The sequence below is a fragment of the Sander lucioperca genome, chromosome 2, assembly GCF_008315115.2.
Source record: "Sander lucioperca isolate FBNREF2018 chromosome 2, SLUC_FBN_1.2, whole genome shotgun sequence".
Taxonomy (NCBI): domain Eukaryota; kingdom Metazoa; phylum Chordata; class Actinopteri; order Perciformes; family Percidae; genus Sander; species Sander lucioperca.
In genome coordinates, this window is record NC_050174.1 from 48,606,206 (window position 1) to 48,623,705 (window position 17,500).

Sequence of the window (17,500 nt, forward strand, 5' to 3'; positions counted from 1 at the left end):
TTGTATTGACAAACAAATACACAAAGAAAGCAGTTTGCTCGTCCAGTGAAAATGTTTCAGCACCACGGACAGCAACAGCCGATGGACAGCGATGGTGCTGAACAGACCAAGGGCTCTCAATCAGTGCCACGCTATATAATGACATGGCTCTATTATACTGTATTGAACACAATGTTTGTTTACAACTTCATAGGGAGGCTACTGGTGCTACATGAAAACTGGGATGAAAACTTTGAGTAAAACTGATTTATAACATTCTGAGTGACTTATTCATAACTAAAATGTAAATTCTTAGACGATTTTTTTTTCTTACCATTTTGTTGTCTGCTTAACGATCCTCCAGAATAAATACATCTAAATTTGTCCTTGTCGATATGTCTGTCCCGCTCCACACTCAGCCAGGTGAGATGTGACAGCCTGGCCTCATCCATGCACGAACGCAAGTATGTCTTAATGAGCCGCAGACGGCTGAAACTTCGTACGGCGCTGGCGCTGCTGATGGGAAGGGTTTTATGAATCCTGTGGAGAATGGTCAGGTGTGGGTAGACTCTATCCATGTCGTTGGCAATGAGGAATGGCAGGACGGCGTCGGTGGTGAGATCCATGCTAACTCAGAATACAATGCACCAAAAGAGAGAAACTCCTCCACTGCGTCTTCTGGCTCGGGCATGTCTTCTGAGTAGAAACAGGCCAGCTCAAGCATTTTCTCCTCAGCATCAGGGTGCTCAAACCTCTTTGGGCAGAGTACTGCCAACAGTTTTTTGAAGTCTGAAAATCGACTTTCAAACTGCCTCACAAAAACATTGAGAATGTAAAAATAAATATCCGCTTTGAAGCGGCGTCTGCTGTCCTCGATCTGGTCATCCTCTGCGTCCTCGTCAAAATGCCTTCTTCTCTTGCGACTCCTCTGCTCCGTAAACTCGGTGGCAGCGTCTCTTTCTCTGGCCAGACTTCTTGCTGTGTTCTCCAAGCTGTCAAAGGCCTCCTCTGTTCCTAACTCTTGATCTGAGCCACAGTTCTGTCAATAAGATCCACAGCAGTGTTGACATCCAGTGACTCTTATTGAAGGTAATTCGACAGGATGTATGTCCTCTTCAACAAATCGTTCCAAAACACCAACATGAACATGAATTCAAATGTGCTGAGTTCTGACAGCAGGCCGTCAGCTTCAGAGGCCGTCTTGGTGTGCTGTTGTGGTGGTGTTGGATACGGTTCAGGGCTTTGAGAGTTGCTGGGAGGCTCTGTATCACCGCTTCTGTGGCCTGCTTCCTGGAGGCCCACCTTGTGTCAGAAAGGCTTTTCAGCATAGGAATGGTTCTTTCCAGCTGCATGATTTCCTGTTCCTCCTCCGGTATTTTAAATCTCGGAAGACTTGAAGTTAAAAAACAGTACAAGCTCTCAAGTGTACCGAAAAAAACTTTAGCGCTACACAAACAACATGCAGCATCCATAAGAATTAGATTGAGGTTGTGTGCGCAGCAGTAAAAATAAAATGCCTTGTCTGAGCAATTTAGCTTGAGCCTGGCTTGCAGCCCCGTTAACTGCCCTGACATCGTTCTGGCACCATCATGTGCTCGTCTCCTCAGATCATTTACATTAAGACCAAGGTCCTTTGTCAGCGAATTATGCAGAAGATCATAAAAGGACGCTGCACTGCCATCAGGTAACTCCTCAAATTTAATAAAGTGCTCAATGCTGCTGCCTGTTTTGGTGACATATCTGAGTGAAAGAGAAAACTGATCCATTCTGGTTATATCTATGATGGAATCTACAATAACTGAGAAAAACTTTGCTGACTTTATCTCATCAATTATTGTGCTCAGTGTCTCTTTGGAAAGAGCTGCAATGAGCTGGTTTTGGGACTGGTGACTGAGGTATGTCACTCTGCTGACGGGGTTATTCATGTGCTGCTCGAGGATGGAGTCGTAGTGAGCCAGCAAGTTCAGGAGCTCTGAGCAATTCCCCTCGTTAGAGTCAGGGGCTCCCAGCCCAGCATGTTCTCTGTGGCCACGAAAAGCCAGCCCCTGTCTGGCTAAAAAGAGCCTGGTGTCCACCAACCTGTGTAGGATCCTTCTGTTCTTCTCCACCTGCTTTCAGAAGCTCCGCAATGACAGTGCTGTCCTGACTCAAACCAAACTTTGTCATTAGATATGCCGTCTCTGCCTCCAGGTGAGCGCTGGACCTTTCATGCATCTTAATCCGCTCTGTCCCTTTTTTAAATGAAGAAAACCCCATACATGGGTCAGCCCAGGCTTTCCCAGCACTGTCATTGGACTTTTTACCGAAAAGCCAGCAACAGAAACAGATCAGTTTGCCCTGGGTGAGTACACCACTGACACTCCACTGGGTTACCTGAGCCTCCCATCTGGCGCATACACCAAGCCGGACTAAAGCATGTGGAAACTCTTGTAGCCGTCCCTCAAACCAGGCTGGCAAGGACCATGTCCAATCACCACACAGATCAATTCAGTAGTGAGAGGGTACGGGTCAGTGGGATATTCCTCTTCAGACAGGACATTGGCTAGGCGGTGTGCCTCTGAAGGACCCATGCTGGCGCTGCTGTTGGAACTAGAGGCATCCGCGACGGGCGAGGTATCCTCCACTTCAAATTGCCTGTGACAGTAGTCCCCCTCCGGTGAGCTGTTCTGGGCTTGACTGCTGTTAGAGAGAAGACACACCAGCCCAATAATCGGCCGTCTGACAGTCTGGTGAGGTCGGTGACTCGAGTCTGTTCCGTGTGTCCCGTGCCGTCGGCCGTCCGAGGAGCCGTCGGCCTTCATTTGGGCCGACCTGACATGTTCAGTCAGAGACAGGACAGTCGGGACTCACACAGAAATGGGGAGCGGATGAGCCGCTCAAAATCTGATGAAAATCTTTTAAACTGACCTTTGTTGATCTGAGATGAAGACAGATTCAGCAACTGCACGGCCTATTTCTCTCTTCAAATGTTTTCAGAAACACGTTTCGGTGAACTATTTTAGTCCAATATGAGATCGTATTCTGAACGAGCCGCCATGACAGTCTGGCTGGGAATTTCTGGAGAAAAAAGAACCACGTGACGCGTTCGTCCAATCAGCTGCTGGTTTTCATTTTCTGGGAAACAATCAGACTGTTAATGGAAACAATACAGAGCAGTGCCGCCTGCTGGTATGTATTACGTTTCGCGCACGCGCAGAGCGTACGCTCAAGTCGGCGTCGCCTCAGTGTGTTCTGAGGCATTTTTTTGGACCTCGGGGACCCGACTGATCAGTCCGACTGGCTTTACTGCCGACGGTCGGCCGTCTGGTTGGTGTGTCAGGGCCTTTAGTCTCATCGTTAGCCGGTGTCAGGCTAGTAGGGCTAGCAGTAGCAGTAACGTTAACTATCGATGACTGAGTTACAACGTTAACGGTATTATTATCATTTTGTTGAGTCAGGGATGATGATGATGAGGAGAAGTAGGATGTGAGAGGAGCACACGATGCTACCACTCTTCTCCTACTATCTCATTCTTTTCTTTTTAATGCGCCCGATTTATATTTTCTCTCCATTTTCGTAACTATTCTCTTAAGTGCTATCAGGAAAGTAAAAAAAAAAAAAGCCTATATAGCTAATGTTTACATTATACATTTGTGCCTCACACCACCCTTAGTTACTGTTGCTAAGAAGCTCGGGCCGGCCTTATCAACAGTAACTAAGTACTACAAGCTAGGGGGGACTTGGCATGGCACTCACTATATATATATATATATATATATATATATATATATACATATATATGTATATGGCGCTGCCACTGTCTAACTGTACTCCCTGGATAAATACTGTCTAATTTTTGGAAAAAACGAAGAGCTATTTGACAAAGAAGCAGACAGAAAGAGTTGCATTCTGCATTTGAAGGTTATACTGTCAAACTGACTCAGAAGGAAATAACGATGTGAAAAAATAAAGACAGGGTGGCTCATTGGCTTGCCAATTCCCATGATGCAAAGCGGTAAATAGAGTTGTGTTAAAATTTGCTGATAAGTTTGCCGTTTGTTCTAAAATATAAAATGTAACTTCATAAATTTCATGTTTTAATGTGTCTGCTTAGATTGTAGTGTTTTGTTGCCTGGTAATTGTCATTGTTGTGCTGGTTGACCATTGTAACCATGAGTTAAGCGACTGTTATGTTTGATAAGAACAGCTGGTTTATCACAACACTAGCAGTAATTAGCTTCTTTCAGCTAACAATCTGTAATATGTCACTTGGCGGAGCCCCCTTTTCGTCAAGTGACGGAAGATTGGCGGTGATTGAGGGGCCCCTGATTGGCACGGGGCCCTGGGGCGGCCGCACCCAAGCACCCACGCTATCTCTGCTACTGCCTGCAGAAGAACAAGAGGAGATTTAAGAAGTTTAAACGATGGAAGAAATACCGATCTGTTGATTGACGGCAGTCAGCTGGTTGAACCAATCAGAGACCAGAGCAGTGGAGCAGGAGGGCGGGACCAGAGAGTTGAAACAGAGACACTGATTGGATGTCTGACCCTCAGTATGTTTCCAGTGACAGCAGTATCCGGGTTCTGCCAGTAGGTGGCGTTCTGCCGACGAACATCTGGACAGAACAGGACATTTTCTCTCTGTTGACCTTTGTCAAAATCACAACAACTTGGAAAGAGGGAGAACATGGAGGACTTTTCAGCAGGGCTGTACATTTCAAAGTCCTCAGTGTGTTTAAAGGTTTAAAGCTTAGGTTGTTGCTGTTGTTGTTGGCGCTGTTTCTTCTAACGGCTCTCTTCAAAACCCGGTTACTAAAGGAGTTCTCTAGCTCTGATAACCGGGAGGAGAACTCTGATTTCAGGTGTTTTAAAACTGTATGTGGACGCACTGAGTGTGTCAGAGACAAAGTGAACCAATCAGAAGACTCTGCTGTTACCAAATTTTATAGATGATGTCATCACGCCGTTCTGTCAGAGCTCGTTTCCTCTCCTGAAGCAGCTGCTGACTGGAGACCGGCTGCTGTTCCTCATCGCTGCTGCACACACTCCTGCAACACAATACAGCTGTTACAGCTGCTGGAAACTGCAGTACAGCGAGTATTTATACTGTTGAGACAGAATCCTTCTGGACCAGTAAACAGCAGACATAAAAAGCCAAAAGCATATTTGGTAATAACGAAAGGAATCATATACAAAAATTGGAATATTTCAAGTTTAAAATTAGAGAAATAGTAATTACACGAAGTAAAGTAATAACAAAAAATAACTTAGCTAAAGAAATAAATATTATGGATAAACTGAATGTTTTAATGACTAAGAATAATCTTTCAGAGGAAGAAGAAATAACGTTGAAAAAAATTAAAAGAGGAAATAGATAATATGTATATTGAAATGGCTAAAGGGGCATTTGTAAGGTCTCGAGCAAAATGGTTGGAACAAGGGGAAAGAAATTCAAGTTACTTCTTTGCTTTAGAGAAGCAGAATCGTGAGAGAAATAATTTAACTACTCTTAAAATGAATGATAACATCACCTCTAATTCTTTAGACATTTCAAGATATGTTGGTACATTTTATAGCAATATATATATATATATATATATATATATATATATATATATATATATATATATATATATGTCAAATATTCAGTTTGATGACTGTGATAGATTTATCGAGTCAGTTAAAGCATTTACACCAACTATATCTGAACAATTTAAAATGGACTGTGAACGTCCCATTACTAAAGCCGAAATCTCAGAGGCTGTTAGGCCGGTTACACACTGGATGCGTCTTGCGAGCGTGCATATTTCGGCTCCCATGGTAACAGGTTAGAGCTTACACACTGCCTGCCTGAGACGCCTGCTAGAAATAGAACCGGCGCCTATCTTTCACGCGAGACGCGAGCGTGTTGGAAGCGTTTCCAGGCAATATAGAATAGGAAAATATGTTTATATGTCATTTAGACACAAATGCATATTAATAAATGACATCTTGATGTTTGAAAGTCTCGAGGTTTTGACATCAATGTAGATATAAATGTAATAAAAAATTTCAGAGAAAAGATTTTCAAATATAGCACCTGTCATACAGAACGAAATATTCTGTAATATATTTTTCAGTCAATACTGCCGACGTTGTCGTGCTTTAATCAGATCAGTAGCTATATATTAATGTTTAACAACTCTCTCCCCATACGTGGAACAAGCCGATATATAAAGGGGAGGAGAGGCTACAATAACAACGTAGTGTGTGTTCTGAGTGACGGTCCAACATCAGAGAGGCTCTATAGGCTCTCTACAGCCCATCATTTGTCAGAGTTTGAATGTGTGGGCGCTACGTCCTGAGATCAGCCCTCCCTGGACCTAGCAGCAGCAGCAGCAGCAGCAGCAGCGCCGCGTCAGACACGCTTCTGGTGGTAGGACACAGAAACATCCACGCAGCCGCCACGCGTCTGAGACGCAACAGAAACGCCACGCTCTCCCCATGCATCCAGTGTGTAACCGGCCTAAGCTCAATGAAAAGAGGGAAATCTCCGGGTAATGATGGCTTTCAGTCAAATTTTATTTGCATTTTTGGGAAACTATTGAAAATCCTCTATTTGATTTATTCAAAGAATGCACTTTAAAAAGGAAATGTCCACGAGTATGAAGCAAGGTTTAATATGTCTTCTCCCTAAACCTGATAAAGATCACTTATTGATAGAAAATTGGAGACCTATTACGCTCTTAAATATCGACTACAGAATTGTATCATTAATCTTTGCTAAACGGTTAAAAAGAGGTCTTCATGAGATAATAAGTGAAACACCAACAGGTTTGATGTCTAACCGTCACATTAGCTGTAATATAAGACTTGTTCTCGACCTGCTGGAATATTCTATATAACATCAATACTGACGCACTGAGAGGATTTCTTGATTTTTATAAAGCATTTGATACGGTAGAACACTATTTTTTACTCAAAGCACTTCAAATTTTTGATTTTGGACAAAATTTTATATCTACAGTTGAAATGTTTTATAAAATATTGACAGTTCTGTGATATTATATCCAAACACCACAAAAGATTCCCTGTACTGAGATCAGTTGGCCAGGGCCGCCCTCTTGGTCCTGCTGGTGGTTGAATTACTGTCATTACATATTCAACATAATCATATTATTAAAGGTTTGTCTGTTTTTGGTAAGGAAATCAGAGTAAGTCAACTAGCGGATGATACGGCTCTCTTTTTGAGTGACAAACAGATTGAATATGCTATATCCCTAACTGACCAATTTTCAGCTGCTTCGGGTTTAACCCTTAACAAATCTAAATGTGAAATGTGATCTCTGTCTCAGACTGAAGAGGATAAAATGTTTAATATACCTGTTAAGAAATGTGTAAAATATTTAGGTATTCATATCTGCAAGGACCACAAGGAACGTCAACAACTTAATTTTTCGTCTAAATTGAAGAAGACTAAAACCATGCTGAATTTATGGCTTCAAAGAGACATTTCTATTTTAGGAAGGATTCTTTAGACTAAAGCAGAAGGGATTTCAGGACATGTCTACCCTGCCCTCTCCCTCAATGTCCATGATTCAACACGTAAAGACATGAATTCCAAATTTATGAATTTTGTATGGAAAAACAGACACCATCATTTAAAGAAAGCGGTGCTCTCTGGCTGTAAGGATGAAGGTGGATTTCAACTTCTGGACTTTTGGGACTTGAATTACACCTTTAAGGTGAAATGGTTGAAGGAATGTTTGAGAGCACCAGAGTCTTTATCTCCAAAAACATTTTTAACAGTGTAGGAGGTCTTACATTTTTATTGAAATGTAACTACAGTATTACAAGATGGCCGTTAAAACTATCCCAATTTATCAACAAGCTCTTTTGGCCTGGAAGCTGTCATTCTCACAACTTTTCTCCACACAAGTCTATCTTATGGAATAATGAATGCATCACTAGGGGGAACAAGTCCCTCTATTTACAGAAATGGATCCATAGAGACATTATCTTCGTCAAAGATCTTTTTGATTGTAATGGTCAGTTACTTAATTATGAATCTTTTCTCAGAGAGAAGGCATTCCCGATAACGTTTAAAGAATATAATTCAGTTTTTAAATCTATACCTAATGGCTTATTAGAATAATATGCCGTAATAATAATTAGAATAATGAAAAGTTATGAAAAACAAAATGAAGTTACTGGTTTTAATGTTACTCTTTATATAAATGGTATGGATATTATGAGCAGCACTTGTACTAATAAGCACATTAGAAAATGCTTTCTACATTTAAAGAAAATATCACCTCGTGGGAAATGTTTCTGGAACTCTCATTTTACTGATGTGAACTATCGTAGGGCGTGGCTTGTTCCCTTTAGATATGGTGTCACAAACTAATTACATTTGAAAATATTACATAATATATATCCTACAAACCTGTTTGTCTCTAAATTCACACCTGTTGATAACTATTGTATGTTGTTAATCCATCTTTTTATGGTTCTTCATTCTGTATTACATTCTGGAAAAGCTTTGAAGATTATATGGTATCTAAAACAACACATACAATCACACTTAAAGGGAAATATTATTACCTATTTTGAATGTAAAGAAAGAAAGTTATGTAATGTTGTAAATCTCTTTATTTTATTAGATAAGTTCTATATTCATAAGGCAACGTTTTCCAGATCAACACCGAGCTTCAGACTATTCCAGGTTGAATCTGTACTTTGAGTCTCTTAAGCTGGTATCCAATAAGAAAGCTGTATTAATATCTGATGTCTACTCTCATCTCTTTAAGTGCTCCTGTTGTCTACATTAACGATTTTTGAAAGTCTGTCCCCTTTGTATCTTTATTTCATTCTATTTAGACTATTATTTTCATTTTTACTTTTATATTATATTATTTGTATATATTTTTGTATTTTATTTGTTTACGTATTGCAATGACTGAACTTCTGTAAACTACTTTTTTTTAAATAAAGTAAAAAAAAAAAAAAAAAATGAATATATGTGCTGTAAATCCATTCGGACAGTTCTTTTATTTTGAAAAGTCTCCCGGATGTTTATGTCTCCAGTTTCCGCCTGACGCGCAGCGCTCAGCTGTTAGTTTAGTTTAGTTGTCAACATGTCGCAGTAAACCGGTACTTTACCGGTACTTTACCGGGTTAACGGACAGTTTGTCGCTATGGAGACGTTCAGTAAGCTGAGCAGCATGCTGCTGCACGCGCTGGAGACGGTGAGTTAGCGGCTAGCTTCAGCTAACTTCTGTTAGCTTCTGTTAGCTTCTGTAAAAAGTGACGTAAGTTACAGAAACTGACGGTGGAGGACAGACAGGTACCTGTCTGTGTCTCCGGACCGGAAGTATACCGACGGTCTGTTGTTTACTCACACACAAACAAACTCAACTACTTTAAAGTTGCCGTGACGTGGAGCTAACTGCGGCTAAAGCTAACAGCTGTTTACCTGTAGCAGGAATGTGTTCAGACAGGATCAATCGATGACAGATCTGTCCGGGTTAGATGGTGATGTAATGCATATACACACACACACACACACATATATATATATATATATATATATATATATATAATGATTCATGATGATGTCACGGGTCACTCTTAATAACTCTGACATGTTTATGACGTCACTCTTTCATCCGTTTAAACATTGGAAATATGAAAATGAGACAAATGTTGAATTTGTCTGTCTCTCTCTACTTGTCTGTCTCTCTCTACTTGTCTGCCTCTCTAACCTGTCTGTCTCTCTATCTGTCTCTCTGTCTAACCTGTCTATCTGTCTCTCTACCTGTCTGTCTGCCTGTCTAACCTGTCTGTCTAACCTGTCTGTCTGTCTCTCTACCTGTCTGTCTGCCTGTCTAACCTGTCTGTCTGTCTCTCTACCTGTCTGTCTGCCTGTCTAACCTGTCTGTCTGCCTGTCTCTCTACCTGTCTGTCTGTCTCTCTACCTGTCTGTCTGCCTGTCTAACCTGTCTGTCTGCCTGTCTCTCTACCTGTCTGTCTGTCTCTCTACCTGTCTGTCTGCCTGTCTAACCTGTCTGTCTGTCTGTCTAACCTGTCTGTCTCTCAGAGGGAGCCTACAGTCGACCTGTTGGAGTCTTTCGTCGACCATTGGAAAGCAGTAACCAGTTATTACATCCAGACCACAGGTGACCTCTGACCTGATGCTCTCATCAGCCAATCACATTCACACATTCACCACCTGACTGACTGGCTGTGTCTGTGTGTGTGTGTGTGTGTGTGTGTGTGTGTGTGTGTGTGTGTGTGTGTGTGTGTGTGTGTGTCTCTGTGTGTGTGTGTGTGTGTGTGTGTGTGTGTGTGTGTGTGTGTGTGTGTGTGTGTGTGTGTCTCTGTGTGTGTGTGTGTGTGTGTGTGTGTGTGTGTGTGTGTCTCTGTGTGTGTCTCTGTGTGTGTGTGTGTGTGTGTGTGTGTGTGTGTGTGTGTGTGTGTGTGTCTCTGTGTGTGTGTGTGTGTGTGTGTGTAGATGACAGTCGTCCTGTCAGACAGACAGAGATCCCGTGGCGTCTCAGACAGATGTTGGACATCCTGGTGTACGAGGAGAAGCAGCAGGTGACGTCATACTGAACTAAACTATATATGTTCAGTTGTGTTGAGAATAATAGCAGTGGGTTTAAAAAGTGAATAATGCTCAATATCCTCAGAATAACTTTTAATCCCATAATATCAATGCATTGGGAACACTGCACATTCAACTCCTCATCAAAACATGACCAACATTGATCAGGTTTGTGTTCTACCTTTACAGGAAGTGAAGAAAAAGGAATATTAGGCTGTTCAAAATGATAGCAGTATTTTCATTTTTCTTTACAAACTCAAACATGTACTGTATGAACTGATCATGTCTCAAGGGTTGGCTCTACTTTGGCTCACTGCCTAATATTTAGTTATAACCATTATTTCTGAGAACTGCTCCACATCTGTGTTGCATGGAGTCACCTGTGAAAAGGTATTCCAGCCCCGGACCATTGAACTACATTACCCACAACTCCTCTGCATTACTGGGTTTGGCCTCAGAAACAGTTTTAGATGTTCTCTATGGGACTGAGGTCTGGGGATTGGGCTGGCCCCTCCATCACATCAGTCTTTGCTCTCTTCCTGGTGTGTTCTGGGTCATCGTCTTGTTTCAAAGACATCTCCTCTTCAGCATGAGGCAACATGACCTCTTCAAGTATTCTGATGTATTGAAACTGATCCATGATCCCTGGTATGTGATCAATAGGCCAACACCACAGTATGAGAAACATCCCATAACACCACCATACTCTACTGTCTTCACAGTGGACTGAGGCTTGAGTTCAGAGCATGGGGGTCGTTGGACAAACTGTCTGCGGCCCCGAGACCCAAAAAGAACAGTTTGTCTCTCATCAGTCCCCTGAATGTTGCTCCATGTCTCCTTTGGCCAGTCAATGTGTCCTTTGGCAGATTTCAACCTATTCAGTTCATGTCTGTTTTTCAGCAGTGGGACTTTGCGGGGGCTGCTAGCTGCTAGCTTAGCATCACATAGCCTTCTTCTGATCCTAACAGTACTCACAGGGAACTCTAAGTCTCCTCTGATTTTCCTGGAGCTGATCATTGGTTGAGCCTTTACCATTTTGGCTATTCTTCGATCCATTAGAATGGTAGTTGACCGTTGTTTCCCACGTCGTTCAGGCTCTGGATGCCATTTCAAGACATTTGAAATCATTTTGGCTGAGCAGCCTATCATTTTCTGCTCTTCTTTATATGTTTTCTCCTCTCCAATCAACTTTCTAATCAGAGTCTGCTGTTCCTCAGAGCAGTGTCTGGAACGACCCATTTAGCTGAGTATTTCAGTGTGAAATAGGGCTGCACGATATGAGGAAAAGCTGCGATGTGCGATACCATTGTTTAATATTGCGATGACGATATGACTTGCGATAAATATTCAAATGTGAATGTTAGTTATACTGTTCCCACGTCTTAGTGCTTTAATGGGTTCTTTGTGAACCTAAACATTGAACAGCCTATTCCCACTGAATAAAGAAATCAAATAGATCATTTCTGACATGCTTTCATTGAACAAATTACACATAAATGAGGCATTATAACTAGAAGAAATTAACGCTCGACGAAAATCTTCTAAACTGACCTTTGTTGATCTGAGATGAAGACAGATTCAGCAGCTGCACGGCCTATTTCTCTCTTCAGATGTTTCAGAAACACGTTTCGGTGAACTATTTTAGTCCAATATGAGATCGTATTCTGAACGAGCCGCCATGACAGTCTGGCTGGGAAGTTCTGGAGAAAAGACCCACGTGACGCGTTCGTCCAATCAGCTGCCGGTTCTCATTTTCTGGTAAATAATCAGACTGTTAATGGAAACAATGCAGAGCAGCGCCGCCTGCTGCTATGGAGACGTATTACGCTTGGCGTCGTCTCAGTGTGTAAACTGTTTTCCTTATTCATCGTGTCAGGCTGTCTGTTGGGATGTGTTCATCGCGCTAGTTCATATCGCCATGACGATGAAAATTCAATGTGTCGTTCAGCCCTAGTGTGAAATGCACTATAACCAGCACGCACAACATTAGCTTCCTTCCTTCCTTAAATATGGGCCATAACTGACAGCTGTTTCTTCACAGAATCAATCACCTCACTAACTGAACTATTATGTTGAACATGCCCCTCTCAATGACAGATTATTACCCAGAATGAGCAGCATGATGTCAGGACTGTTGGTCTGTTGGTTTCTATGACTCTACAACACTTACTAGGACATTATTTACCATGTAGAAATATCACTTCTACCAAAACATGTGATTTATGAGGTTAGTGATGTTGGACTGCTATTATTTTGAACACAACTGTGTATATATATGACTAACTAGAGATGTCCAGATTAGAGTTTAGATTCTCGGCCCGAGCCCGACCCGACCGGACCTCGGGTCGGGCTCGGGCCGTTATTTTCCGCCACATCCTCGGGCCGGGCCGGACCCTTGATCAAGCAATTTTTTTATTTTTTTTGTTTTTATCCATTACCTTATTATCCTATTTGGGTGGGGAGATAGCTATGCCATAATCAGAAATATAATAAATATATATATATAGGTTATATAAAAGTAACAAATGTGTACAAAAGTTAGGCTGCAGTTACTAAATGCAGCACGTGTCATGCGCGGAGTCTCCTCCTCTCGCACGCATCACACCGGGAGCTGGAAGATGTAAAGAACAAAAGAAAAACAGGAGAATTAACTTTGAGCAAGTGTGGAGGAAAGTCGGAGGTATGGAAGCAGTTTAAACAAGTCGTGGGCAGTGACAACAATATGTTGTTCATCGTTTCTTTTTTTTTTTACGTTTCTTCATTCAGATCCACTTGCGATCCGTTCTGAATAAACTAACAGCAGTTTACAGCTTCGTCCTTGTTGTATTATTCTAAACAGATTTCTGTAGTTCAAACAACTCTGAATTGTAGTTGAGAACGTCAGTTATAACGGCCCACGTATTAAAAAATTGTCGGGTTTAAATCGGGCTCGGGCTCATAATTACAGTTAATGTTTCGGGCCGGGCTCGGACACAACGTGCTCGGGCTCGGGCAGGTTAGGGCTGGATTTTTTGGGCCGATCTAAGCTCTAGTCCAGATCTGGCTCGGATTGGCGTTTTTTAACTGATTGGGGATCTGCATTCTCCTTGATATCCTCACTCTGACCACGTACATCAGCTTGTGATCGCTGCCTTTAACCACACACGCCCCGTGCCACAAACGCACCGCCAGACTACCTTTCAAACCAACGTAGCGCCGTCAATCACCAGTGTCTGTTCAGAGTGTCTCTTAGCTTTCATTCATTGGCAACGGGTAAATAAAGTCTTCTTAGTCATCCATTTTTTTACAGAACACACTCACACACACTCACACACACACACACACACACACACACACACACACACACACACTCACGCTCGACGCACACACACTCACGCTCCACGCACACACCAGCGCAGAAGTATAAACATCAGGCCACTCACACAGGCTACGGAGAAAGCTCTGCGTGGAGCCTCCGCACAACTATAAAACATGCTTTACTGACTAACTGTCACTAAGCCCCACCCCTCCCCCCACCATCTTGTTGGTGATTGGCTGGAGTGGTTTGTTGTATTTTGGTGCCCAGCCTGTGCCTCTAGTGTTCAATGTGGTGTCTCCTGAGACCGGGCTGTTTCACGGTGTGTTCAGGGACCAGGCAGCTAGCGGATCAAGGAGAGATGACTACCATTTGAGACAGAAATGAAATCACGCTAAAACCCTGCAGGAACTCCTAAGTTTAGTTTTCGTTGTGGAGCGGGGGGCTGTTTATTTCTTAGTTGGGGGGTTGCTGGGATCCTAAAGAGAACTGGACACATCTGGACTTCTCCTATCTGTTTTATAAGTTACTCCACCTTCCTGCCGTGACAGTAGTCTCTAGTTCCAGTCCTAATGTATTGATTAGAGTATTTATGGATGTATTGATTAGTGTAATGATTAGTGTATTTATGGATATGTTATTGTTGTTGTTGTTGTTGTTGTTCAGCCAGCGGTGGAGGAGACCGGAGCGTGTCTGGAGTATCTGCTGCAACACAAACTGCTGGAGACGCTTTGCACTCTGGGAAAAGCTCAGGTAAGAACAGACCTCCTGATGGAGCGGACTGTAGTCACACTGTATTCCCTCTCCCCCAGTACCCCCCCAGCTCTCATGTTACCATCTCCCCCCCCCAGTACCCCCCCAGCTCTCATGTTTACATCTCCCCCCCCCCCCAGTACCCCCCCGGCATGGTGCAGCAGGTTCTTCTCTTCTTCTCCAAGTTCCTGTCTCAGATGAAGAAGCCTCTCCTGCAGCTCGTCAGCATCTACAAACCTGTTCAGGTAGGAAACTACACACCTGTTAATCACTACAGACAGACAGACAGACAGACAGACAGACAGACAGACAGACAGACAGAGCTTCTTGCTGGAGGTAAATATGAATGATGAAGGAGACTGAAAGCATCTCTGTTTTTATTTGGAGACAGACTGGAAACATTGTGCTGCGTTTTGATGATGTCACTATCTTACATCATCTCTGCTCCGCCCCCAGAAGCTGATTCGTCTCTGTGCACTTCCTGGTTCCCTCACAGAGAAGGAGGAAGCTCAGTTCTTATTGGCCGTTTGCTCCAGAGTGAAACAGGATCCGCACACGCTCAGATACGTCTTAGAGGTAACCAGCGGCTTCACTGACAGGAAGTGACTGTTTCTGTCACTTCTATCAACCTTCATCCGTCACTCTCTTTATGCTTTCAGTTTGTGGACCAACCAGCACCCAGGACACCAGCCTCTGACCAATCACAGCCCTGCACACAGCCTTCCAATCACAGCACAGAGTCACAGGATTCATCTCCCTGCAGCCCAGTCCAATCAGAGAGCGGCCTGCTGTCGGTTCTGCTGCAGTTCACCAACAGTCAGGTCAGTTAACTGGTTCACTACGACTATGGACCGGTCCATTTACAGTCACTACGGCTATGGACTGGTCCATTTACAGCCACTACGGCTATGGACTGGTCCATTTACAGTCAATACGGCTATGGACTGGTCCATTTACAGCCACTACGGCTATGGACTGGTCCATTTACAGTCACTACGGCTATGGACTGGTCCATTTACAGCCACTACGGCTATGGACTGGTCCATTTACAGTCAATACAGCTATGGACTGGTCCATTTACAGCCACTACGGCTATGGACTGGTCCATTTACAGTCAATACGGCTATGGACTGGTCCATTTACAGTCAATACGGCTATGGACTGGTCCATTTACAGCCACTACGGCTATGGACTGGTCCATTTACAGTCAATACGGCTATGGACTGGTCCATTTACAGTCAATACGGGTATGGACTGGTCCATTTACAGCCACTACGGCTATGGACTGGTCCATTTACAGTCAATACGGCTACGGACTGGTCCATTTACAGTCACTACGGCTACGGACCGGTCCATTTACAGTCACTACGGCTACGGACCGGTCCATTTACAGTCACTACGGCTACGGACCGGTCCATTTACAGTCACTACGACTATGGACCGGTCCATTTACAGTCACTACGACTACGGACGAGAAGGACAAGAGATGGCAAGGCCGTGTGCACACAGAGAAATGTCCAAAAGACGTGGTAAAAAATGTGGAGGCCTCGACTCCAAAAGAAAGAAAAACTTTAGTAATTCTGAAGTAGGGCTGCACGATTATGGCCAAAATGATAATCACGATTATTTTGATTAATATATTGATCACAATTAATTATCACGATTATTTGTTGATTTTAACCTAAACTAATGTTATTGTCACATAGGCTAATTATAACTGCTTTCACATCCATATGGTGCTACATTCCTCCTCTGTTGAAGGCTACTATGAAGGAGCCATTTCAGCTGTTGTGCGACCGCTTTCCGAACATACGCGTTTGCCGTGAAAAGATACAGGCAACGCAATTTTCTGTTCACGTTAACGCCGCATGTTAAAATCTGGTGCCAATAGGGCACCGGTGCCCGGTATCTACCGGACGAAATAGCAACGCGGATTACGGTGCCACTTAAATGTCTGCGTTGCGCTCTGATGCTCCAAAACAGACGTTAGAGGCAACAGAAACATGGCTGCATGTCACGCTAGTAAACACTAATAACATGTTACACAGCAGCTAACGTTAGCCTACCATTAGCTACAGTAAACACTAATAACACATTACACAGCAGCTAACGTTAGCCTACCGTTAGCTACAGTAAACACTAATAACACGTTACACAGCAGCTAACGTTAGCCTACCAATAGCTACAGTAAATACTAATAACACGTTACACAGCAGCTAACGTTAGCCTACTGTTAGCTACAGTAAACACTAATAACACGTTACACAGCAGCTAACGTTAGCCTACTGTTAGCTACAGTAAACACTAATAACACGTTACACAGCAGCTAACGTTAGCCTACCGTTAGCTACAGTAAACACTAATAACCCGTTACACAGCAGCTAACATTAGCCTACTGTTAGCTACAGTAAACACTAATAACACGTTACACAGCAGCTAACGTTAGCCTACCGTTAGCTACAGTAAACACTAATAACACGTTACACAGCAGCTAGCGTTAGCCTACCGTTAGCTACAGTAAACACTAATAACACGTTACACAGCAGCTAGCGTTAGCCTACCGTTAGCTACAGTAGTGACTGGATTAAACACGGCTAAAATGCTGACAGCTAAACATGTAGTGTGACTGTATTTCACTGTAGAGGATTCCAACAGCGGGACGTCCTACAGTCTGCCGCTAAAGCTATGAGCTAACAGACTCAAACTAGCACTGGTCACTGCTGTTGTCTGAAAACACAGACGGGACTAAATGTTGCGTTTACTTATGACCGACTGCTATCTGTTACTCCGTTATGTTGGGACCATCGAGGAGGTTAAACATTATCTTTTTCAAGCAAAGGGTTTTCAGCCAACATGTGACTCAAAGACAAAAGACCCAGAGACCATGTGGTCTTTCAGACAAAGGATCT

At 43.0% G+C, this 17,500-nt stretch overlaps 2 protein-coding genes across 9 annotated transcripts in view; one reads left to right on the forward strand and one right to left on the reverse strand.

Moving 5' to 3' along the window:
* The window catches only part of LOC116056993 (scavenger receptor cysteine-rich type 1 protein M160-like), a 1,012,348-nt gene that overhangs the window by 215,048 nt on the left and 779,800 nt on the right, over positions 1 to 17,500 (reverse strand). The window lies entirely within an intron of this gene.
* Positions 8,977 to 17,500, forward strand: part of fam160b2 (family with sequence similarity 160 member B2) — a 27,879-nt gene continuing 19,355 nt past the window's right edge. The window contains exons 1-7 of one of the 2 annotated variants that reach the window (XM_031309385.2): positions 8,977 to 9,185; positions 10,037 to 10,115; positions 10,451 to 10,536; positions 14,505 to 14,591; positions 14,732 to 14,836; positions 15,048 to 15,167; positions 15,251 to 15,412. In XM_031309385.2, coding sequence (XP_031165245.1) covers positions 9,135 to 9,185; positions 10,037 to 10,115; positions 10,451 to 10,536; positions 14,505 to 14,591; positions 14,732 to 14,836; positions 15,048 to 15,167; positions 15,251 to 15,412 — 690 coding nt within the window. In that variant the 5' untranslated portion in view covers positions 8,977 to 9,134. The remainder of the gene's footprint in view (positions 9,186 to 10,036; positions 10,116 to 10,450; positions 10,537 to 14,504; positions 14,592 to 14,731; positions 14,837 to 15,047; positions 15,168 to 15,250; positions 15,413 to 17,500) is intronic. The other variant, XM_031309386.2, reaches the window with a different exon arrangement.